Source organism: Anomaloglossus baeobatrachus, chromosome 2 (assembly GCF_048569485.1).
Source record: "Anomaloglossus baeobatrachus isolate aAnoBae1 chromosome 2, aAnoBae1.hap1, whole genome shotgun sequence".
NCBI classification, from domain to species: domain Eukaryota; kingdom Metazoa; phylum Chordata; class Amphibia; order Anura; family Aromobatidae; genus Anomaloglossus; species Anomaloglossus baeobatrachus.
In genome coordinates this window covers 639,881,583-639,907,831 of record NC_134354.1, presented here as the reverse complement: position 1 = coordinate 639,907,831, position 26,249 = coordinate 639,881,583, and the positions used below count along the sequence as shown (strand labels likewise).

At 45.6% G+C, this 26,249-nt stretch overlaps 1 protein-coding gene across 2 annotated transcripts in view; it reads right to left on the bottom strand.

Moving 5' to 3' along the window:
• Positions 1-392: 392 nt before the first annotated feature.
• WNT10B (Wnt family member 10B) overlaps positions 393-26,249 on the bottom strand; it is a 123,892-nt gene continuing 98,035 nt past the window's right edge. Inside the window, exons 3-5 of one of the 2 annotated variants that reach the window (XM_075336930.1) lie at positions 13,000-13,262; positions 7,544-7,920; positions 393-1,442 (exon numbers count right to left, since the gene is read on the bottom strand). In XM_075336930.1, the coding sequence (XP_075193045.1) occupies positions 984-1,442; positions 7,544-7,920; positions 13,000-13,262 (1,099 nt within the window). In that variant the 3' untranslated portion in view covers positions 393-983. The remainder of the gene's footprint in view (positions 1,443-7,543; positions 7,921-12,999; positions 13,263-26,249) is intronic. The other variant, XM_075336931.1, reaches the window with a different exon arrangement.

The window sequence follows — 26,249 nt, the reverse complement described above, 5'->3', positions numbered from 1 at the left end:
CAGTGGCCAAAGATGTAAGGCAGCCCATTTGTATCTCCAAAGTAGGATGATTTGTGCATTTTGATGAGCTTTCACCCTGCAAATGGCCCATATATTGTTCTTGTGCCCTCTTGTTATTGTTATTGTGGGCCCTCTTCAGTCTGTGTCTACTCCTGGAATGGAATAATATCTTGGCACATATTAAAGCATTATAAGCAGCTCGCACTTGGCAATTGATTGTTTTTTAACTGCTTCATACCATGTACAGCCCACCTTCTTCAGCAGAAAATTCAACTGAATCACCGTTCCAGGCCCCATCATCTAGAGTATATAATCTGCGCAGGTCACTTTAATAATATTTTTGAATTTTCATTTTTTTCACACAAATTTTTAGGAATAATGTAAAAGGTGAATAGAAGGTAAGCTAAAGTACACTTTAATTTAAAAGATGAACACAAACTCCAATAAATAAGCCTCCTAGTTATGTATTCTCTCTGACTGTCCTTTGCTAAACCCATCAAATGATATCAAAACCCCTGGAGGTCTCTGTGTTAGACATTTTAGTAAGTGCACACCACTTACACAGTCCACAAATCCAAAACTGGAACTTTTGGTAAAAGAACATCTTTCATTATTTACTCTTCCTTTTATAGAAAGTATAAGGCTATATACTGTAATTCCACTAGTCCATGAGATGCCACAGTGTTTCGTCAAAGGATTAATTGGATTTGCTGGTCTTCTTAAATCACTGTATTAAAAATCCACTTATATGGTTTGTCCATCCGGCGTGTGTCTTGGAATGTATAGAAGTCTAGATCATGCTAGACATTGTCTTCAGGGGGTGCCAGTTTGGGTAATATTCCCCTTTATGTTGGATTACTTTGAATCGCTTAGCAAGTTTTATGTGATTCCTGAACAGAAAAATACATACTGTACACAGTCAGTGCTAAGAAGGAATAAATTAATTGCAATAAAGAAAAGATATCAACAAGTTGCAGAACTCCTCACTTGCACACATTAACCCACTGTGTGACCCGGCACTCTTCACACATAACATAGCAACACCAGTGAAAGCGACAGTTGCATCGTTCCCGACGTGTCTGCATTAAAATATTATGACCTCGTCCACAGCAAAGACTGGCACAGCTGTCCATCTGATGGCTTGTCTTATTGCATACTCTTCCTTGAGTACCTGGGGAGTCTACAAAAGGGTCTCGCTCACAGAAGTCAGGGGACTTTTCAAAGTACACCAGCTCACGAGCCAGTCGCTTCTTGTTAAGGCGGGGATGGAAAGCCCCACTGTTCTTATTGCGGGAGTTCACAAAAACAGCACGTTGCAGTTTTTCGCGAAGTAATGTACTAACAGTCCGAAAATCAGGAGTTACATGCCAACATGTTTTAAACTGGCAACTTCCTGATGTTCCATGACACTTACATCTTCGCTTCATGTTTTCTGTCACTGCCTGGAAAGATAAGAATGAAATTAAATGTTAGGAAGAAGTAATATAATATATTCAGTATATGTATATATAGTCATGGCCAAAAGTGTTGGCACCTTTGAAATTGTTCCAGAAAATGAAGTATTTGTCCTAGAAAATTATTTAAATTACACGTCATATTTTACACATTTATTTCCGTAGTGTGTATTGGAACAACAAAAAAAGACTGAGAAAGTTTTCATTGGCTGTAAGCCACAATCATCACCATTAACAGAAATAAACACTTGAAAGAGATCACTCTGTTTGTAATGACTCTATATAATATATGCATTTCTCTTTCTCTTTGTATTGAATTACTGAAATAAATTAACTTTTTAATTATATTCTAATTTATGGAGATGCACTTGTATGTACTAAGTGTACAGGTCAATATGATTACAGTGATATCCAATTGATATATATTTTTTTTTAAATTTGGCTATTAGAGGTGAGTAGATCTTTTAAAATACAAGTTCACCAACTTTGCGAAATTTAACCAAAAATGTGTAATCATGGTGGGTAAATTTGCACAAATTCCATAATTAAAAGGTGTCAAATTGCCTGGAAAATTTATGTAGAACACTATGAGGTCACTTTGGAGTTAGTTGAACATAATTTGAGCTCTGTAATACAAAACAGCCACCTGGTTAGAGGAAAATGAATGGTTACCAAAGTATCTAGCAGCATATACCTTTTTAACAAATATAAAACATCAATGTTATTAAATTATAGTTAAAAACTACCCCAAACAGACACAACACAAAAACATAAATAGCAAATATAAGTACAAGCTGTGGGCACTAGGAGTATATATATATATATATATATATATATATATATATATATATACCCACAAGACCACTAAAGGGACGATACGATCAGGACAAAGAATAATAAACCCTGAAAGATTTCTGTCTCTACCTGTCAATGGAGTAAAACACCTTTATTTGTGAAAATTGATGTTTTAACCAGAGTACTTAACAACACACTGCAAAATCAGACTTTTTAGGCTACTAAATTGTATAAACAGTCTAAAAATTATCCCTATTGGGGAGGGGCAAATGCATGTATTGCTGTTGTTTATATGCTGTTAATAGACAGGTGGTGCAAGTGGAATAAGCTATGGCCTTTTCAAGTGATTGGAAGCAACTATTATCTCTGTTTAGGAGGTAAAAAGAGCTTTAAGGTGGTGTCACACACAGCGACAACAACGTCGCTGCTACGTCACCATTTTCTGTGACGTGGCAGAGACGTCCCGTCGCTGTCGCTGTGTGTGACATCCAGCAATGAGCTGGCCCCTGCTGTGAGGTCGCCGCTCGTTGCTGAATGTCCTGCTTCATTTTTTGCTCGTCGCTCTCCTGCTGTGAAGCACACATCGCTGTGTGTGACAGCGAGAGAGCGACGAACTGAAGGGAGCAGGAGCTGGCGTCTGGCAGCCTGCGGTAAGTTGTAACCAAGATAAACATCGAGTAACCAAGAAGCCCTTTCCTTGGTTACCCGATATTTATATTAGTTACTAGCACCGCCGCTCTCACGCTGCCAGTGCCGGCTCCCTGCTCCCTGCACTCCTAGCCAGAGTACACATTGGCTAGGAGTGCAGGGAGCGAGCGCTAAGCGTGTGCGCTGGTAACCAAGGTAAATATCGAGTAATGGTTACCCGATATTTACCTTAGTTACCAAGTGCAGCATGGCTTCCACAGCGACGCGTGTCGTTATGATCGCTGCTGCGTCTGCTGTGTTTGACAGCTAAGCAGCGATCATAACAGCGACTTACTAGGTCGCTGTTGCGTCACAGAAAATGGTGACGTAACAGCGACGTCGTTGTCGCTGTTGCTATGTGTGAACCCAGCTTTATACTTTGCTAATTAAAGAAGTGATAGCTTTTTAACAAGTTGTCCAAAAATTATCTCCTTATATCTGTGGAGACAGCATAGAGGCACTCTTTTGAAAATGAAGACGTTGTGGCATGTTGTCATCAAAAATTAGCTCTAATTTTCACAGCTGCTTCTTGAGGGTACAAAAACATGAGTATTTTTTCCAGCATCAGTAGAACAGTCAAGCACTATGAAACAAAGTGGGCAATCAGTGGGTGTGTGGTTGGTGTGGCTGTGCAGTGGCTGTAGCAGGAGCAGCATGGTAGACCATAAAATGCATGGAAGTTTAGGACCAGCAATGCATCTGACAGCAGCAGAACTATCATGATAGCACCCATAGTGAAATGGGCCAGTTCTTTCCACTGGTCCAGTTTGTTAACAAAGAAATCCATGGGATTTGGTTTCAGGATATCTGCTTAAGAAAGGTCACAGTCTAGGTATGACTGAATCTGAGTTTTCAGGTGGTGTAACTTTGGTTATAAACCATCTGGTCCATCATGTCATATCTATTGTAATTGGTGCTGCTGTCTCGGATATTTCTCAAATGTTTAATGTTGTGAAAGAAAATTGCACAAATGGAATTCAATTAATTTTTTTTAAAATTTTAAACAATTTTGTATTTTTTAGATAATCTTTTCCTTTTGGACCTGTCCTGCGCAGAAGCTGAGTACTGGAGGAGGCATTTACAATGTAGGAAATGCATAATAGTCATCTGGTCATACATGCGGTTGGCAACGGTCCTCTGTGCAAAAGCTTCACCAATTAGAGAACTCATATTTCCCCATTAATATTCCAATTCCTTTTCCCAAAAACTGTCTTAATATTTTTTGAAAAAATGATGTTTTTGACAGAAAATGTTATTTTATAAGACTTTTTTTAAAAAACAAAAAACAAAAACAAAACTATTTTCCCTTTGCTAGTTCTCCTGGTCAAACACAGATTTTCCTGCTAATATACCAATATCAATATGCGAATTCCAGTCTCCCTGCCCCACTTACCTCATGTGCAGGGCAATACAGTTTAAGTATCCATGGTGTGCTAACTGAGTAGACGTAACCATGGACACCTAAACTGCACATGAGGTAAGAAACATGGCTATATCTGGAAAACTACAGTATACAGTCATGGTCAAAAGTTTTGAGAATGCTACAAATATTAATTTTTACAAAGTCTACTGCTTAAGTATTTCTAATGGCAATTTGCATATACTCCAGAATCTCATAAAGAATGAACACATTTCAACATCATTGCATTCCTGCCTTAAAAGGAGCAGCTAACATTGTTTTAGTGATTGTTCCATTAACACAGGTGTGGGTGTTGATGAAGACAGGGCTGGCGATCAATCAGTCATGATTAAGTAAGAATGACACCACTGGACACTTTAAAAGGAGGCTGGTGCTTGGTATCATTGTTTCTCTTCAGTTAACCATGGTTATCTCTAAAGAAACATGTGCAGCCATCACGCTCTGCACAAAAATGGCCTAACAGGGAAGAGTATCGCAGCTACAAAGATTGCACCTCAGTCAACAATCTATCGCATCATCAAGAACTTCAAAGAGAGAGATTCCATTGTTGCCAAAAAGGCTCCAGGGCGCCCAAGAAGGACCAGCAAACGCCAGGACCGTATCTTAAAACTGTTTCAGCTGCGGGATCGGACTACCAGCAGTGCCGAGCTAGCTCAGCAATGGCAGCAGGCTGGTGTGAGTGCTTCTGCACGCACTGTGAGGCGGAGACTCTTTGAGCAAGGCCTGGTTTCAAGGAGGGCAGCAAACAAGCCACTTCTCTCCAGAAAAAACATCAGGGACCGACTGATATTCTGCAAAACGTACAGGGAGTGGACTGCTGAGGACTGGGGTAAAGTCATTTTCTCAGATGACTCCCCTTTTCGATTGTTTGGGACATCTGGAAAACAGCTTATTAGGAGAAGAAGAGGTGAGCGCTACCACCAGTCGTGTCTCATGCCAACTGGTAAGCATCCTGAAACAATTCATGTGTGGGGTTGCTTCTCAGCCAAGGGTATCGGCTCACTCACAGTCTTGCCTAAAAACACAGCCATGAATAAAGAATGGTACCAGAATGTCCTCCAAGAGCAACTTCTCCCAACTGTCCAAGAGCAGTTTGGCGCCCAACAATGCCTTTTCCAGCATGATGGAGCACCTTGTCATAAAGCAAAGGTGATCACTAAATGGCTCATGGAACAAAACCTAGAGATTTTGGGTCCATGGCCTGGAAACTCCCCAGATCTTAATCCCATTGAGAATTTGTGGGCAATCATCAAGTGACGGGTGGACAAACAAAAACCAACAAATTCTGGCAAAATGCAAGCATTGCTTATGCAAGAATGGACAGCTATCAGTCAGGATTTGGTCCAGAAGTTGATTGAGCGCATGCCAGGGAGAATTGCAAAGGTCCTGAAGAAGAAGGGTCAACACTGCAAATATTGACTTGCTGCATTAACTCATTCTAACTGTCAATATAACCTTTTGGTACTCATATAATATGATTGCAATTATATTTCTGTATGTGATGTAAACATCAGACAAACACAATTAAAAACCAGAGGGCAACAGATCATGTGAAAATATAATTTTGGTGTCATTCTCAAAACTTTTGGCCATGACTGTACTACATTTCTAATTGGAGGAATTTGCTAATATTATTATTATTACGCCTTCTACATATTGGGGTAGGATCTTGGAGATGGGAATACCCCTTTAACTTTTCTTTTTTGCTAGTTTTACTAAATTTCCCCCATTGTGCTCTTCTCCTGGTGTTTTCAGAAGAATGGTAATGAAAGATTGTCCTCTCATCCAACATCAGTATCTGACCTCACAAATACTCTTCTTTTCCTAGGAAGCCTTGCCAGACAAGTGGAAGCTGTTTAAAGTGGAAAAAGGGGACCAACTCTATGTAATTGTAATGTTCCAGAAGGAGTCATTACAAGAGTTTCTGCATTCATATGAGTCTCTAAAATAATGTTTGGTTTAATATATTGCCTGGTGTCACTCTGGCAAATGTACTGTAAGTTGTTGCTCTGTAATACCACTGAAGACCAGCAGCTGGTGGTATAAGTGTTGGCAAGGGACTGTATTGGAGGATGTCAGATCAATATCCTCTATAGGCTGGTCACTATGGTAACCAGGGAGAGATGACAGTTGGCAGTTGAGACAAGCTGAGCTGGAGGTGATGAGCAGGTGACAAGAGCCGCTAATGTCCTGTACCTGCCAGACAGTCTTATCAGAGCCCATCACAGTAGGGCCCAACCACAGTTATACCTTTTCAATATCAGAGCACCAGTCCAGCTGCCAACTAACCAAAGCCTTTATGGAAATCCAGTGTCACAGCTAAATGCTCCAGAAGATGTGAACCATCAGTGTGTGATCCAGTAAATCGTTTGAACATTTCATACCAAGGTGCGGTGTGCCTTATTGTTATCTACCTCATACAGATGTACCCTGGGAACAGATTTGGAGAATCTGCAGGTGCAGGAGGCACTATTAGGCACAGACGTAGATGCCGAGCGGTGGTGTGGCTTTTCTGCAGTGTTGTGCAGTTTGGGGTGTCACGATGCTCCTACCTGGTTTCTGGCGCTCCAAATCTGTTACCAGGGTACATTTGTATGAGGTAGGTAGATAGCAATAAGGCAGGCCGCACCTTGGTATGAACAGTTCAAATGCTTTACTGGACAACACTGGAGCATTCAGCTGGACTGGTGCTCTACTATAGGAAATTTATAACTGAGGTTTGGCCTTGCAGTGATGGGCTCTGATAAGACTGTCTGGCAGGTACAGGACATTAGCCGCCCTTGTCACCTGCTCATCACGTCCAGCCCGGCTCAACTGCCAACTGTCATCTCTCCCTGGTTACCATAGTGACCAGGCTATAGAGGATACTGATCAGACATCTCCAATACAGTCCCTTGCGAACACTTATACCACCACCTGCTGGTCTCCGGTGGTATTACAGAACAACAACCTGCAGTAAATTTAACAGAATGACACCAGGCAATATATTACACCATACATTATTTTACAGACTCCTCTGAATGCAGAAACGTTTGTAATGGCTCCTTTTGGGACATTACATAATTACCCATAGTTTTTGTATGACATGTTATAAAAGGTCCTGTGTAATGTGTAGAAGTCCCAAATCTTTGGTCTATATATTGAATATTTATATACAGTACATAAGTAGTAATTTATTATTCATTACCTGTCTCCCCACACGGTTATTATGTATCCTCATTCGTGCTTGAATATCCCTTGGTGACTCCCTGGAGTCAAGAAAATCCCTGGAAAATTTCTCTCCAAATTCCAACTCATGTTTGCAGCCTCCCCATTCCCAAGTATCCTGGGGACTGGGCTCAGGGGTCTCCCTAAGCAGTGGAGTCAAGTCTCTCGGGAGACCCCTTACCTTAGATAAAGCTTGAAGCTGCAGCTGGTTCAACTTTAGGCGTATCTTCTCCTCAGTTCCCCTTCGTTTCCATTCACATCCACAACCTTGAAGTTTGCCCAGACTGCAAGCTGTGGCCACTGAATGCATAACTCCAGCTGCTAGCAAAGAGAAGGCAAAGGCGCTCTCCCGAAAACCTAGTGGAGAAAACAAAAATGTTACAAAAATCATGTAAAATGGGACTGATGAGAGTTTGTCTGAGACAGAAATGTTCTTGTTGACATCTGGGACCTCACAATTTGAAATACATGGGCATGGACTTAATAAGTGATGTGTTCCATGAATAGTCTTTTATTAAAGGTTTCTTGGGATGAAGAAACAAAACTTTTAAGTCCTTTTAATTTGGACAGAGAAAAGAAAACATACTGGGGACAATTCAGCAATGTGTTTTCACCAGACAACTTACGTAAAACACTTTGAAAAGTTTCAAAAAAACTGTGCAATGTGAAGTTCTGCACTAATTTTTGTTCATTTTGGCATTTAATTCCAGTTTTAAGCAGCTCAGCCAAATTGGGCCAGAAAAAAGGAAAAACCAGCATCAGCTCACCAAATGCACCATCCGAGACGTCTCAAAAAGCTGCGGTGTACAGAGAAACAGGCTGCTCCTGGTCACAGTAATCCAAATAGAAAAAAACAGCATCCACAAATATCTTCATACAATCTTCAATTTATTGATTCCATAGAAAGATTAAAAACATAGACACAAGTCAGTCCTGGTTAACTCATTTCGAGTGGTACAGCTCTTAATCATGGCAATAGCTATTTACAGGTTTACGGTATAATTAAAAGCTATACCGCTCAAAACGCGTACATCGAGACCAGCCTGTGTCTATGTTTTTAATCTTTCTATGGAATCAATAAATTGAAGATTTTCTGAAGATATCAGCCAAATTGGGCTAGCTGGAGTGAACAGGATATGGCTACACCCCGCCATCAAATTCATCAGTGGTACCGACAGACTGGAGTAAGATTTTTGGTGGCATGGTCATCTCTTTCAATATGGTCACCTATACCTGTGAATCTTTTTGCTTACCTCATCCTAGTGCCCTTGGTGGAACTGTTTAGAACACTCTGCAGAGATGTGTCAATTGCTCATTAGTTTCTTACACATATGATCTCCCATATATTTCATACATCATTTCTTGCTACAGCTGGATGTAAACTTTATTGATCGATTAAAATCATTGCTAACACTTCTGATACATTTGTGGTGGTGCATACTACAAGAAAGGGTTAAGATTGACTCTTACTCCTATTTCTTACTCTAAAAGCAGCACAATTCCCCAAAACCCCCCCATCCAAGGAGTCAGACCTGTACAAATTGGGAAGTTGCTACTTGCACATGGGAATTTCCCAGCAGAAGCAGCTGTAGATAGTAAGCTTCTATTCTATTTTATATACTTTGCCTTCATAACTCAATCCTCATTGGCTATGATTCAATATGCTTTTAGGCTGCTTACTGATGACAGAGAAGTTTGAAGTTATTCCAAAGGTACCAGGTTAAATTCGCCTTTAATGTGGTGATGTTTTTCACACTTCATTATAATGTTTTTTTCCCTGATGTTTAAGTATTTTCTTTTATTATTTATGATGAGTTTTTACAATTGCCAAATTAACACATTATCTAGTGGTAGATAGGATAAAATATAATTGCAGATGGATTATATTTTAAAGTGAATAAGCTTCTAATGTTTTTTCTAATGGTTTTATGTAAAATTATCAGAACAATCTAAGATGTCTAAAATGCAGAAATATTTAAAAACGTCGACTTTTTTTTGCATTTTCCTTGCTTATTTTAATCAATAAAAGCAAGGAAAAAGCATCCCAGCAAGGTCTATGACCTATGAGAATCCTGACTTGCTGTGCACACGCTTATGCTTTTGTCCTTGCAGCTTTTGTTGCTGAAAAAAAGAAGCAACATGCCAATTATTTCTGCGTTTATTTCCTATAGCCTGCTTTACACCATACTATCCAGCATACGATATCGTATGCGATCGTACCTGCCCCCATCGTATGTGCGGCACGGTCAATTTGTTGAACGTGTCGCACAAACGAGTAAACCCCCGTCACACGTACTTACCCATCCATATGACCTCGATGTGGGCGGCGAACATCCACTTCCTGGAGTGGGAGGGATGTTCGGCGTCACATCGACGTCATGCGGCAGCCGGCCAATAGAAGCGGAGGGGCGGAGATGAGCGGGACGTAAACATCCCGCCCACCTCCTTCCTTCCGCATAGCTGGCCGGGAGCCGCAGGACGCATGTAAGCTGCTGTTCATCGTTCCCGGGGTGTTACACACTGCGATGTGTGCTACCCCAGGTACGATGAACAACCTGACGTTCAATTTGTAGGAATTGAACGACGTGTATGCGATGAACGTTTTACCGTTCAATCGCAATCGCACATAGCTGTTACATGTTACAATGTAACTGATGATGCCAGATGTGCGTCACTTACGACGTGACCCCGCCGGCACATCGTAAGATATATTGTAGCGTGTAAAGCACCCTTATGTTTCAATAATCCACTGCAATACTTTATCACTACAGGGGATTATATTGCAGCACTTTGCCTCACACACAGTGCATACAGCATGGTGTATGAGGCTCTCCGTAGCTCAGTAACCCGGGGTCATCATGGTGACGACTCAGTGTACTAGCGATCGGGTCCCTGTGATCACATTACAGGGACAAGATCGCCAGAGAGAGGTAAGTGATTCCTTTCCCTGCCTCCTGAATGTTGGGATCGCACTGATCACAGCATTTACGGGGTAAATGGCTGGGAGCTGCGCCGCCACCGTTCAGGGTAGCCGGAGATCCGGCGGTGATCGCAGGAGTACAGTGCCTGAACCACGGCGATCACATGACTAAAAAAAGCATGCCGGAAACTGCAGGAAAGAAGCATACAAAATAGCAACGTGGGCACATAGCCTAAAGGGTGCTTTACACGCTGCAACATCGCTAGCGATTGCTAGCGATGTTGCATGCGATTGCACCCGCCCCTGTCGTTGTAACGATATGTGGTGATCGCTGCCGTAGTGAACATTATCGCTATGGCAGTGTCACACGCACATACCTATGCAGCGACGTCGCTATGACGGCCGAACAATCCCTCCCTCAAGGGAGAGGTGCGTTCGGCGTCACAGCGATGTCACCACGACGTCACTAAGTGGCTGGCCAATAGCAGAGGAGGGGCGGATATTAAGCAAATGAGCGACGTGTCAACGAGCAACGATTTTTCACGTTTTTGTGCTCGTTGATCGTCGCTCATTTGTGTTACACGCTGCGATGTCGCTACCGGCGCCGGATGTGCGTCACTACTGACGTGACCCCGACGATATATCGTTACCGATATCGCAGCGTGTAAAGCACCCTAAAATGTATTTTATTAGGGAGTAGAATTATTACTGTTCCTACTATTGTATTCTGTGTATTATTGGTTCCTTATAACATTATAATATAACTGGTATTGAAGCTGCGAGGTAACTCATTAGCCGTGGGACCCTTATGTTCAGGTGTCTGAAAAGTGATCAAAGTGTTATGCGCCTCTGTGCTACAAATATTACTCCAGTCAGGGGCTGGAATAAGATTTCTGGCATTAGATACGCCACAGCTTGTCATAAGTTAAAATGAGCTTTACTGTTGCACCTTTGTCCCAGCTCCGCCCAAGTGACATGAAAATGCTAAATTCACAAATACTTATGCAACTCCATGACGCGTAAAATGTTGGGACTTTTCAAAGAGATTTAAGCCTGAATTGTGGCAGTCGCTTTGATGATTGGGGTAATAGTCTTTTTTTTTATCAAATTGCTTATATTATAAACTGAAATAATCCAGGAGGCTGGAAATATATAACCCAGACTGTAATTATAGGCAATATATAGTACACACATATCTCAATATTGAAATTGCTACATCAAGAAGGAAAAGTCATGGAATTGTGGCAATCAAAGGACTGATAGACATGTTAATGATATGCAAATGATGAAAAACTGGAAATAACATTTAAAAATAAATCTCGATTATTTATTCAGTATCAAGTATGAGTGTCTTTTGCAGATGTACATGCATTTATATGCCTTGATATGCTATTATTAAGGTTATTAATGATTGTCTGATTAATGTGCTGCCACAATGATTACACTTGGGAAGGCAAATCATGACGATTCACTGCTGGCAGCGTCCTTTCCAATGATGTCCCCAATGAAGTGGTAGCCAAGTAAAGTAAGCATATTTACAGTAGGCCATGCAGCATGTTCCTAGAATCACAAATCAGTATGCAGCCTGGAGTTATCATGTTGAAAAGCCGCTCCTGGGGCACTTTCTTGTCCTCTTATGAACGCATCCTCATGGTATTGCCCACATGGTGTCCAGTCCAATTTTCTGCAATCCATGCATCCAAGATAAAAGGCAGAACTCATCACAGAAGAGGAAAGGCCTCTATTTACATCTTGCTCTGCACCAGCCTTAGAGAGCAGTGGTTTGAGGTCAATGGAACCCCTGTAGCTGGACATCTTGATTTGTAGCCCAAATTCGTACAAACTGAAAGTTTGAGTAGATACTGTTGACACCTTATGCTTAAAAACAGAAAAATAATGTTGCTACCTGGGATCAGCTATGTTGGCTGAGGCCCTGCCCCTTCTGGTCACATGGATATGACATCAGTAAAGGTCCTTCTAGCCACTTAGTAGAACGCTTCTATAATAGAATTAGCATAACTAAAAAGGGGAGAAACAACAGGCAGGGGGTGGAAATCACTATCAAAACCCACCCCAGCTATTAGCTGATCGGCAGCTGCTGCCAATCAAAAAGCTGCTCATTTTACAAACTTTACTTGCTTGTGTTTCTAAAACATTACAACCTCGCTGACAACTAAAGGTGTGTATAGAATCAGCCTGATAGTACCAACATAGCACTGGCTTTAGGTTATATAGGAAAATCCTGGTGATTGGTGAGCTTTATGTGAGAAGGAAGAATTTAGCCGTTTTTAAATATATATACTTGCGGCAAACATCTATTTACATTTTCCTTGGAGTTTGTGAATGCTGAGCTTTGCAGGAGTCCTTTCACTGAAATTGAAACAATTTTCATGCGCCAGTATGAATTTAAAGTTATGTCACATTTCCTACATGATCTAATCATGATTCTGTGCAAATACACATTTTTTATGTATGTCATACAAGCACCCAAATATTATTTTTTACATTGACCATACCTCTTTTCAGAATAGCACTGTCATGTGGCACTTTGCCCCCGGTCTCCAAAGTGGAACAATTCCAGCGCTGCCCTTTCAGCTGGTGCTGACATTCATGGATAGCTATTTGGATTCCCTGTAGAGCTGAAGCGGTCACATCAGGGCTGCGCACACAAAGTCCAAGCTGGCGCTTACTTAAGCCAGGTAGTGTCAAACAGACAGTGTTTGGAGTCAGGATGGGATCATTGGGCAACTTTAAACCCAAAATATCATTGCACAGTACCCTGGAAAGAGAGAAATAAAAGTCATAATTACATGATGCAGAAGGATGTACAAGGAGTAGTGTCTTGTATAGAGAGAAAAAAGTGCAACTCTCCCACAATGATCAGTCTATAGTAGATTTTAACATACCAGCATAGAATATGATGAATAAGTATTACAATTTTATAATAGTCAGAAATTTTACAAACTGTATTATTTTTAAATTATGTTTCTTAAGTGATAAGATTAAGCTTGATGTAATCCAGAGTTTAAATTGTATTGAGCTGGCTGCATAATATGATGACCAAACTTTAAAAGAGTTCACCTGGAATGGAAGAAAAATAACTAAAGGAAATCTAATAACAAATATATTCCGCAATACCATTTAAAAAATCATTTTGTGAAAGGAGATAATTGTTATACTGAAACCTGTCGTAGAATGTTAATAGGGCAGCTGCCTGTGACTATGTCCAATAGAAAGATCAGGGAGAACAGCAATATGAAAATGGTTTCTTCTCGTCTCAACACATGCTTCCTAATACCTCAGCACCAATGTTATCCCCAGGATTAGATACCAAAAATAGGATGGACAGCAGCATAAGCAGCCTCTTCTTACCTAAGCACCCCCATTATCTTTGGGATTAGATCAGGAAATAGAGTGGACAGCAGTATAAGAAGCCTCTCCTTATCTCTGCACCCCTGGCTTCTCCAGTGTTTGATCACGGAGACAGGGAAGACAGAAATGTGAGTAGCTTTTTCTAACATCAGCACCATTGGTATCTCCAAGATTACATCAGAAAGACAGGGTTGACAGCAGCATAAGCAGCCTCTTCTTACCTCTGAATTGAATCTTATTATTTCCACATTAGATAAGGATGACAAGGTGGACAACAGTGTGAGAAGCCCTTTCTTACTACAACACTTCTAGTATCTCAAGTATGAAATCAGAAACACAGGGTGGACAGCAGTGTGAGTAACCTCTTACTTCAGCACTTCTGGTGTCTCCAATATTAGAACATATAAACAGGGTGCACAGCTGTGTGAGTGGCCTCTTCTTATCTCAACCCCCCCCTTAGTATCTCCACTATTAGATCGGATACACAAGGTGGATAGTAGTTTGAGCAGCCTCTTCTTACCTCAACACCTGGTATATTTAATATTAGATCTGAAAGACAGGTTGGACAGCAGTGTGGGAAGCCTATTCTTACCACAACACTCCTGGTACAATGGGTACGGAAAGTATTCAGACCTTTTTAAATTTTTCACTCTTTTTTCCATTGGAGCCGTTTGGTAAATTCAAAAAAGTTCTCTTTTTCTCATTAATGTACACTGTGCACTCCATCTTGGCAGTAAAAAACAGAAATGTAGAAATTTTTGCAAATTTATTAAACAAGAAAAACTGAAATATCACATGGTCATAAGTATTCAAAACCTTTGCTCAGTATTGAGTAGGAGCACCCTTTTGAACTAGTACAGTCATGAGTCTTCTTGGGAATGATGCAACAAGTTTTCACACCTGGATTTGGGGATCATCTGCCATTCTTCCTTGCAGATCCTTTCCAGTTCCCTCAGGTTGGATGATGAACATTGGTGGACACTCATTTTTAGGTCTCTTCAGAGATGCTCAATTGGGTTTAGGTCAGGGCTCTGACTGGGCCAGTCAAAAATGGTTACAGAGTTGTTCTGAAGCCACTCCTTTATTATTTTAGCTGTGTGCTTAGGGTCATTGTCTTGTTGGAAGGTGAACCTTCGGCTAAGTCTGAGGTCGAGAGCACTCTGTAAGAGGTATTCCTCCAGAATATCTCTGTACTTGGCGCATTCATCTTTCCTTCAATTGCAACCAGTCATCCAGTCCCTGCAGCTGAAAAACACCTCATAGCATGATGCTGCGACCACCATGTTTCACTGTTACAATTGTATAGGACAGGTTATGAGCAGTGCCTGGTTTTCTCCACACATACCGCTTAGAATTATCACCAAAAAGTTCCATCTTCATATCATCAGACCAGAGAATCTTATTTTTCATAGTCTGGGATTCCATCATGTGTTTTTTTTCAAACTCTATGTGGGCTTTTATATGTCTTGCGCTGAAAAGAGGCTTCCGTTGGGCCACTCTGCTATAAAGGCCGACTGGTGGAGGGCTGCAGTGATAGTGGACTTTGTGAAACTTTCTCCCATCTCCCTACTTCATCTCTGGAGCTCAGCCACAGTGATCTTGGGGTTCTTCTTTACTTCTCTCACCAAGGCTCTTCTCCCACATTACAAGTCAAGGAAGAGTTCTGGTGGTCACAAATTTCTTCCATTTAAGGATTATGGAGGCCACTGTGCTCTTAGGAACCTTGAGTACTGTTGAAATTCTTTTCTTGGCCAGATCTGTGTCTTGCCACAATTCTGTCTCTGAGCTCCTTGGACAGTTCCTTTTACCTCATGATTCTCATTTGGTCTGACATGTGCTGTGAGCTGTGAGGTCTTATATAGACAGGTGTGTTCCTTTCCAAATCAAGTTCTATCAGTTTAATTAAACACAGCTGGACTCCAATAAAGGAGTAGAACCATCTCAAGGAGGATCACAAGGAAATGGACAGCATGTCACTTAAATGTGAGTGTCTGAGCAAAGGGTCTGAATACTTATGACCATGCGATATTTCAGTTTTTGTTGTTTAATAAATTTGAAAAAAATTCTACATTTCTGTTTTTTTTTCTGTTAAGATGGGGTGCAGGGTGTGCATTAATGAGAAAAAAATGAACTTTTTTCATTTTACCAAATGCCATATTTTTTGGACTATAAGACGCACTTTTTTTCTCCCAAATGTTGGGGGAAAGTGGGGGGTGCGTCTTATAGTCTGAATGTAGGGCTGCGGAGAATGAGTGTGCTGCAGTGGAGCGGGTCATCGGGGGCATGAGCAGGCTGCAGCAGCACCTGCCGTGACCACGTTGGCCCGCTCATTACATATGCACGCCCATCCTCCCACCCATCTCTCAGCGCTGAAGCCAGCACTGACAGGTGGGCGGGGTGATGGGCGGGGGATGCACGCATAGTAAACAGCCGGCCACATGATCACCCCTGGCAACTACAGCCTGGAGTGATCATGTGCAGCTGTATTCACTGCTCCCCGCACATCATCATCAGCGCAGGGGGCAGTGAATCAGTACACTCACCAGTCACTTCCCTGCAGCACCGCAATCTCCTCCTGTCTGTGCCAGCAGCGCTGTGTGGAGCCGGCCATGATCCCTGCAGCATCGCGATCTCCTCCTGTCTGTGCCGGTGGCGCGGCTGCATATGGACACGTGCGCACAGCGATGACGTCATTGCTGTGAGCACTGCTAGTCTCCACACAGCCGTGCCACTGGCACAGACAGGAGGACATCGCAATGCTGCAGGGATCGTGGCTGGCTCCACAGAGCGCTGCCGGCACAGACAGGAGGAGGAGTGATGCTGCGTGGAGCGAGGAAAGGTGAGTATAAACATTTATTTATTTTTTTTGTGTGCCACAGGATGCAGGACATATAGCAGGATGGGGATATATGAGCAGGATGGGGGTATATGAGCAGGATGGGGTATATGAGCAGGATGGGGGTATATGAGCAGGATGGGGGTATATGAGCAGGAAGATGGCATATAGAAGGATGATGGCATATAGCAGGATGATGGCGTATATAGCAGGATGATGGCGTACATAGCAGGATGACGGCGTATAAAGCAGGATGGGGGTATATAGCAGGATGGAGGTATATAGCAGGATGATGGCGTATATAGCAGGATAGGGGTATATAGCAGGATGGGGGTATACAGCAGGATGCGGCCATATGCCAGGATGGGGTATATAGCAGGACAGGATGCGGCCATATGCCAGGATGGGGTATATAGCATGATGTGGCCATATACCAGGATCAGTTATACAGCAGGATGGGAGCACATACCAGGATGAGGGACATATATATATATATATATATATATATATATATATATATATATACACAAGGCAGGAGGATAATTACCAGGATGGGGTACCTTAGAAGAGAATTTGGGGACATTAGCCCCATAATAGTGTCAGCAGCAGATCCTCGCCCCATAACAGTGTGTCATGACCACATTTTTTGCTTAAAATTTTATTTTCCCTATTTTCCTTCTTATGGTCCGGTGCGTCTTATAGTCAGAAAGGTAGCTGCAATGAAACAAAGATTGAAAAATTTAAAGGGGTCTGAATACTTTCCATACCCATTGTATTTTCCCAATATCCACACAATGCATTTGGTTGAATCTGAGCAGAAACTATAGTCCTGCACACTTCAGAATTCATCCGGTTGCTTCTGTCCTTAGTCACATCATCAATGAACACTAGGGACCCGGTGCCATTGGAAGCCATGCTTGCCCATGCCATCAAACCTTCTTTACCATGTTTTACAGAGGATGTGCTGTTCTTGGGATCATGAACCGTTGCAAGCCTTCTCCATACTTTCTTCTTCTCCTCATCATTGTGGTCCAGGTTGATCTTAGTTTCATTTGTCCAAAAAAATCACTGGGCTGGGTTTAGATGTTTGTTTTTTTTAGCAAAGTTTAACCTGGCATTTTTTTTTAAGGCTGATTAATGGTTTGCACCTTGTGGTGAACCCTCTGTATTTGATGTCATTAAGTCTTGTCTTTATGCTAGACTTAAGGCCCCTTTACACACTGAGACTTTCAGCGATCCCACCAGCGATCCCAACCTGGCCGGGATCGCTACAAAGTCTCTGGTGAGTCTCTGGTGAGCTGTCAAACAGGCAAACCTGGTCAACGACGCAACAGCGATCCGGACCTGCAGAACGACCTAGCTAGTCAAACACTGGAAACGAGTGATGTGTCACAATATCTGTCAATCACTATTCTCTGTCAGTCGGTCTCTCCCTCTCGGTCTCTATTCTCTCTCTGTCGGTTCGTCACTATCTCTGTCCCTCTCTCACAGTCTGTCGGTCATTTTCCCCTCCTCTCTCATACTCACCGATCCCCGGCGCGGCACTGCACGGCATTCACACTGCTGCGGCGGCTTTTACTATTTTGAAAAAGCTGGCCGCTCATTAAACAATTTCGTATTCCCTACTTTCCCCGCCCACAGGCGCCTATGATTGGTTGCAGTGAGACACGCCCCCATGCTGAGTGACAGGTGTCTCACTGCACCCAATCACAGCAGCCGGTGGGCGTGTCTATACTGTGCAGTGAAATAAATAATTAAAAAAACCGGCGTGCGGTTCCCCCCAATTTTAATACCAGCCAGGTAAAGCCATACGGCTGAAGGCTGGTATTCTCAGGATGGGGAGCTCCACGTTATGGGGAGCCCCCCAGCCTAACAATATCAGTCAGCAGCCGCCCAGAATTGCCGCATACATTATATGCGACAGTTCTGGGACTGTACCCGGCTCTTTCCGATTTGCCCTGGTGCGTTGGCAAATCGGGGTAATAAGGAGTTATTGGCAGCCCATAGCTGCCAATAAGTCCTAGATTAATCATGGCAGGCGTCTCCCCGAGAAATCTTCCATGATTAATCTGTAAATTACAGTAAATAAACACACACACCCGAAAAAATCCTTTATTAGAAATAAAAAACACAAACACATTCCCTCATCACCAATTTAATAAGCCCCAAAAAGCCCTCCTTGTCCGGCGTAATCCACGGACCTCCAGCGTCGCATCCAGCTCTGCTGCATGCAGGTGACAGGAGCAGCAGAAGACACCGCCGCTCCTGTCAGCTCCACGCAGCTAATGAAGGCAATAGCGCGATCAGCTGAGCTGTCACTGAGGTTACCTGGATCCAGCGGTGGATGCAGCGGTGGCCGCGGGTAACCTCAGTGACAGCTCAGCTGATCGCGCTACTCGCCTCAGTTGCTGGAGCTGACCGGAGCGGCGGTGAGTAGCGTGATCAGCTGAGCTGTCACTGAGGTTACCCGCGGCCACCGCTGCATCCACCGCTGGATCCAGTGACAGCGGGTAACCTCAGTGACAGCTCAGCCGATCGCGCGGCTGTCTTCATTAGCTGCGTGGAGCTGACAGGAGCGGCGGTGTATTCTGCTGCTCCTGTCACCTGCATGCAGCAGAGCTGGAAGCGACGCTGGAGGTCCGTGGATTACGCCGGACAAGGAGGGCTTTTTGGGGCTTATTAAATTGGTGATGAGGGAATGTGTTTGTGTTTTTTATTTCTAATAAAGGATTTTTTCGGGTGTGTGTGTTTATTTACTGTAATTTACAGATTAATCATGGAAGGTATCTCGGGGAGACGCCTGCCATGATTAATCTAGGACTTATTGGCAGCTATGGGCTGCCAATAACTCCTTATTACCCCGATTTGCCAACGCACCAGGGCAAATCGGGAAGAGCCGGGTACAGTCCCAGAACTGTCGCATATAATGTATGCGGAAATTCTGGGCGGCTGCTGACTGATATTGTTAGGCTGGGGGGCTCCCCATAACGTGGAGCTCCCCATCCTGAGAATACCAGCCTTCAGCCATATGGCTTTATCTGGCTGGTATTAAAATTGGGGCGGACCGCACGCCGTTTTTTTTAATTATTTAATTATTTATTTCACTGCACAGTATAGACACGCCCACCGGCTGCTGTGATTGGGTGCAGTGAGACACCTGTCAGTCAGCGTGGGGGCGTGTCTCACTGCAACCAATCATAGGCGCCTATGGGCGGGGAAGGTAGGGAATACGAAATTGTTTAATGAGCAGCCGGCTTTTTCAAAAGAGGAAAAGCCGCCGCAGCAGTGTGAATGCCGAGCAGCGCCGCGCCGGGGATCGGTGAGTATGATAGAGGAGGGGAAAATGACCGACAGACTGTCAGAGAGGGACAGAGATAGTGACGGACCGACAGAGAGAGAATAGAGACCGAGAGGGAGAGACCGACTGACAGAGAATAGTGATTGACAGCTATTGTGACACATCACTCGTTTCCAGTGTTTTAAGTCCCCTTTACACACTGAGACTTTGCTGCACAGCGGGAAACAAAGGACCAAAAAATGGTCCTGAACGATTTGTAGCGATCAGCAACTTCACAGCAGGGGCCAGGTCGCTGATGTGTTTCACACACTGCAATGTTGCTGGGGAGGTCGCTATTACGTCACAAAACCCGTGACGTTACAGCGATGTCGTTTGCGATGTTGCAGTGTGTAAAGCCACCTTTAGATACTGAAATCCCTATTTCCTGGAGAGTGTTCTTCACTTGGGTGTTGTGAAAGGGATTTTCTTCACCTTGGAAAGCATTCTGCAATCAATGACTGTTGACTTCTGTGGATGTACAGGCCTTCTTGAGTTCCCAAGCTCACAAATGCACTCATTTTTTTTGCAGAATGTACTAAACTGTTGATTTGGCTACCTCTAACATTTTTTGCTATGTCTCTGATGGATTTCTTCTCTTTTTTTAAGCCTAATGATGTTGTGTTTCCCCTCCATTGAGAGCTCCTTTGACCGCATGTTGTGGGTTCACAGCAACAGCTTCCAATGCAAATGCCACACCTTGAATCAGATCCAGACCTTTTTCCTGCTTAATTACTGATGGATTAATGAGGGAATAGTGCACGCAGCCCATTAAAGACATTTTGAACAAATTGTCCAATTACTTTTAGTCCCTTGAAAAAGAGGCAGCTATATATTAAAGAGTTGTAATTCCTAAACCACTTCTTCAATTAGGATGTGAAATGGCTCAAATTAAAGCTGATGGTCTTCACTTTAAGCCCATATTGATTATATAACTGTATTGTGAATATGTTTTGATAAACAGCTAAAATGCCAAAACTTGTGTCACTGTCCAAATATTTCTGGACCTATCTGTATATATAATGAGAAAATGCTACAAAATCATGTCTCCTGCATATTTATTAAAATAAAGTTTAATTGGCCAACCCCTTTAAGTTAAAATGACGAGGTGAGTTACAATAGAGTTGTACTCAGTTTTTTTTGTTTTAAAGGATTACTTGTGGTTTTCAATACCTCTGCTTGCTGCCTTTAAATAGACACTTTGTGTCACGACCTCACCGCCAGCGGATCCAGGAAGGCGACGAGCGTCCGAGAGTAGAGTGAACCCCCTGGACCACAGAGGGAAACCGGGACCAACCCTTTAGCAGAGCGAGGGGCTTGACTAAGCGCCCTCTGCAAGGTGGGATACCAGGTGCCTCTCCCAGAGCAAGCGATAGGGACTGTGGCAGCTGAGTGGGCCAGGGTGACAGCTGGACTGGGGAAACAGAAACACAAAACAGGGACCTGAACAGGAATAGGTAGGGTAAGCACCAGCAGACATCAGGCACGAGACACCAGAAGTAGTACCTCAGGCACGGGTCCTCAGGCATAGGTTATGGACATCGGGTCAGGCTCAGAAATTGGGCAGAAGTCAACAGACACCGGACATCAGGTAAGGCTCCAGACATCGGGCAGAGGTCATCAGACACCAGACATCGGGTACAGCAGGCACGGACTGCAACAGGGTAGTGCAGGCGGAGGCGTGGACCACAGCAGAGTGATGACAGCACAGCAGGTACATTCAAACTTCAGTTTACATAAAACACCACTTTATTTACAGGACACGGAAGGACTTTGGGTACTCTACACAGCAGGATATTAGGGTACATCACACGGCAGGATATCAGGGTAGATCACATGGCAGGATATCAGGGTACATTACACGGCAGGAGCATAAATACAGGACACAGGATCAGGCTGGAGTCCAGGGGGAATGGCAGTAACCAGATACGCTGGGCCCTGAATACGCAGATACCTGAAGACCCGGGACAATGGTTAACCGGACTGCAAACAGAATACGAGCTTCAAACAGGTGACCGGGGTCAGGGAGTTAACTGGACTCAGGAACAGAAGACACCAGCCCTATATATAACACATATCAAGACACATACAAAAATGATACAAAATGCTCTGTACCTCCATCAGGGGGAGGGGCCTTAAATAGCTGGTGCCTCCCAGCAATAGGCTGGGGACAACTTAGCAAGGTGTGCACCTCTCCCTATAAAAGATGAGGAAGTATGTGCGCATGCGTGCCCCCTAGGCTGGAGAGCAGGAAACCCCACACAACATGTGCAGAGCCTGCAGCCTAGGTGGGAGCAGAGCTGACCATCATGTGGACATCCACTGGGAACAACAGCCGAGGACTGTGTGACGCCCTGGGCAAGCCAGGGGTCACAGGTCATCACACCACCACACCCTACACCCCAGTTAGGAACACCAAAGCTAACCCAAAATCCTTGTTGCCTTCCTCCAGGGGCTGATGTTCACACCAGGGGGTGGGCCAGGCGGTTGGCTCCGCCCACTGAGGAGTTCACAGCCCTGGAGGTGGGAAGAACCAGGCAGAGAGAAGTGGAAGTTCAAAGTAGAAGGAAGTGAAGTGGTAGAGGAGTAACAGAAGAGTAAAGTGGAAAAGGAGAAAAGACAGAGTGTGAAAAGCCTGAAGTAGTCCAGCTGTGTGCAGGATAGAGTCAGCAAGGTCAGCAACGGCGGTGATTGTCCGGAGGGGTGACCGTTTGGAAGTTCCTGGAAGGACCGCGGACGGGTGGTGGCCCGGCGGTCTGGAGCAGTGTACAAAGGACAGTCAACACCAGGGCAGGGGCCTCTCGGACCCCGGCATGGCTAGGAGTCGCCATAATTTGCCAAATCCGTCAGTGAAGGGGACGTAGATCCCCCAACAACCAAGTCCCGATTGAAGGCAACAGCCCAACCATTACAGTAGAGACACCGCCACCGCCAGGGCACCAGTTTCTAAGGGCCAGCGCTTGCGGGCAAAGAGTAGAGCTCCTCCGGTCCAGCTTGAAGCCGGGGAGCGGGTTACCGGTGGGAACCCATCGAGACCATCAACAACATCAGGTGCAGGGAAAAGGGACATCACCGTCACCTACTGGGAGAGCAAGTGCAGCCGTCCGTGGGAACCGTCTTTCCAGCCGTGTGGTTTACCGTAAAACTGTGTCAACGTCTCAGGCTGAGTGAGTACCACAGTGCCGCAAGGCACAGCGCTGCCCCCGCATCCCTGCGCCCACCAAACCCTGCATCTCCCACCTCACCACTGGGCCCCGGGATCACCAACCCCTACCCACGGAGGGGCAACACAACAACTTGCTGCTTCACCCCATCACTCCCGGGATCCCCACACTGAGCAGCGGTGGTGCTAACAAATCACCACAATCATGGGTGGCGTCACGGACAATAGACTTTATCCCAACACCCAATCCCATTTCACTCACGGGCGAGGAGCGCCGCTCGAGAACCCCCGGGATCCGGCCCACCGCTCGAGCCACCACTGAGCAGCAGCAGCCGGACCCGAGCAGAGGGGTGAGCGCAGTGCTGACACCCTCCTCCCCGCCCGCGACAACTTGGCGTCATGAACAGGATCTTACCGCTCTGCCGTCTGGTAGAGGTGCGCCTTGTTATCGCCGGAGGTATCCGGCAGGAAAATTTCAGAAGCCGCCATCTTTGGCACGAAAAGTTCCCGCTCGAGCGTCTTCTCGAGTAGCAGAGGCACGAAGGCCAAAACCCCGCCCCGAGAGAGGAGGGGCCGGAAAAGAGCTAAGGGGGACGCGATGGCGGCTGGCTGCATGTGAACGCAGCTATAAAAGCAGGGACGCCAGGACTCTGCAGACATCTTGTTCCTGGGAAAAGCCGCCAGCAACATGTGGATGCCGTCCCGCGACACCGTAGCCCCCGCGCCTGGGACCGCGGCGTGGGTGGAGATCCGGACCGCGCAGCTCTACCAACGGCTGCAGGTCAAGATGCAGCTCCTCTTGGAGGAGTGGGAGGCCGACATGGCGGACGTTATAGCAGCCGTGCGGAGACGCGAGGAGGAGGCGCAGGAAGGGAGGGTGAGTGACCCACGCCTCGATGCCCTGGAAGGGCCGGTCATCGCGGCTGCGGGACCCGGTCCAAGCCCTCTCCCCCTGTTGCCTCCCTCGCCACCCGTCTCGGAGGTTGTGACCCCGCCACTAGGCCTGCTACCACCGCAACCGGTAGCAATACCCAGCGTCCCCGCTCAGGCGAGCCGACCTGTAGCCGGAGCCCGTAGTCGACCGGAGGTGTTGCCCTGGAAGGTCCCAAAAACAGAACCGGAGGCATCCCATGAAAAGTCACCCGAGCCGGAGCTGATGACCTGCTCCGAGCCGAAGGCCCAGCAGCGGAAAGCCCCTATGCCCATCCCCCACACCTCGGCTGAGGTAGCGCTGGGTTGTTGCTGTAAGGCAGCGCCCAAGGCCAAGACACGGCGGGACACGCCGCCCAGATTCCTGACAGTGGGAAACGACCAGAATGTCCCGCGGGGCCCGACCCGTGCGCCGGAGCTCGCAGCAGCGCCGTATTGGGATAGGGAGCCGGTACCGTTGGGCCTGGAGATCGGTGAACGGGAGAGAAAGAAGGCCGAGCTGGTGGCCAGAGCCATAAGAGAAAAGGAGAACCTCCGGCAAGCAACATTCCGTGTCCGGGGACCGCTGTACGAGGGGCAGGTGAGGCGGTTTGATGTCCGCCGGGGCTACGGGTTCATCTATGAACCGGGCCTGGAGGCCGAAGTGTTTGTAGCCCGGCGGGATGTGAATGCCCACCTGCCTGAAGAACATCCCGGCTGTAATCTAATGCCGGGCGACATCGTCCAGTATACCCGGCACTGTGGAGAGAGAGGGTGGTTTGCCCTGGATGTAAAACTGCGGGGCAGCCAAGAGAGCAGGGTGAGTCCCGCACCCCCTCCCTCGGAAGAAGCTGAAAGTCCGGAGTAGGGCAGCGGATGCCCGCTGCAGCAGCCCCCGTTGGGGCCACCACTGAGTTTCTGTTAAAAGTTTGTTTGAAAGTTTTGAAAATGATGAAAATGATTACCGAACAGTAACCTGATTGTCTAACAGTGATTGAACCGGCCGGAGCTGGCACCGTTGTCCCCGTGGGGACCGTTTAAAAAGTTATGCATGGAGAACTTTCCATGGACAAGCCCGAGAACTTGCAGGGCACCCACAAACGTTAAGTGGAATGTAAATAAGTTGTTTGCCGTTACCGTTTCTGCAATGCCGCCTCCGGAGAGGCAGGTTGGAGGGAGGGCCCTCAGCAGAGCAGGCTGGGGCCCAGCCACCAAAGGAACCGGTGGCTACCCTCTGGAGGGGAAGGACAGATCCCGCTCGGGTAACTTGTGCTGGACTGTGGGTCAAGGGGTGCTGCCTGGGTTTTAGGGGCAGCACCAGGGCCAGGTTGCTTGGGTGAGAGAGAGCGGAAACCGTAACCGTAAACCGTTTTGCAACGTTTAAGAAATGTGCCTCCCGTGATGGGAAGAATTATTAAAAATGTAAATATGTTACCGTTTACCTTTTATGCATTTTCAGAAAAATAAAACCGGTGTTGGACGGGCAGCCCGCGGACGGTCTGCATTTTGCTAAGGGGGAATGTGACGTCCTGGGCAAGCCAGGGGTCACAGGTCATCACACCACCACACCCTACACCCCAGTTAGGAACACCAAAGCTAACCCAAAATCCTTGTTGCCTTCCTCCAGGGGCTGATGTTCACACCAGGGGGTGGGCCAGGCGGTTGGCTCCGCCCACCGAGGAGTTCACAGCCCTGGAGGCAGGAAGAACCAGGCAGAGAGAAGTGGAAGTTCAAAGTAGAAGGAAGTGAAGTGGTAGAGGAGTAACAGAAGAGTAAAGTGGAAAAGGAGGAAAGACAGAGTGTGAAAAGCCTGAAGTAGTCCAGCTGTGTGCAGGACAGAGTCAGCAAGGTCAGCAACGGCGGTGATTGTCCGGAGGGGTGACCGTTTGGAAGTTCCTGGAAGGACCGCGGACGGGTGGTGGCCCGGCGGTCTGGAGCAGTGTACAAAGGACAGTCAGCACCAGGGCAGGGGCCTCTCGGACTCCGGCAAGGCTAGGAGTTGCCATAATTTGCCAAATCCGTCAATGAAGGGGACATAGATCCCCCAACAACCAAGTCCCGATTGAAGGCAACAGCCCAACCATTACAGTAGAGACACCGCCACCGCCAGGGCACCAGTTTCTAAGGGCCAGCGCCTGCGGGCAAAGAGTAG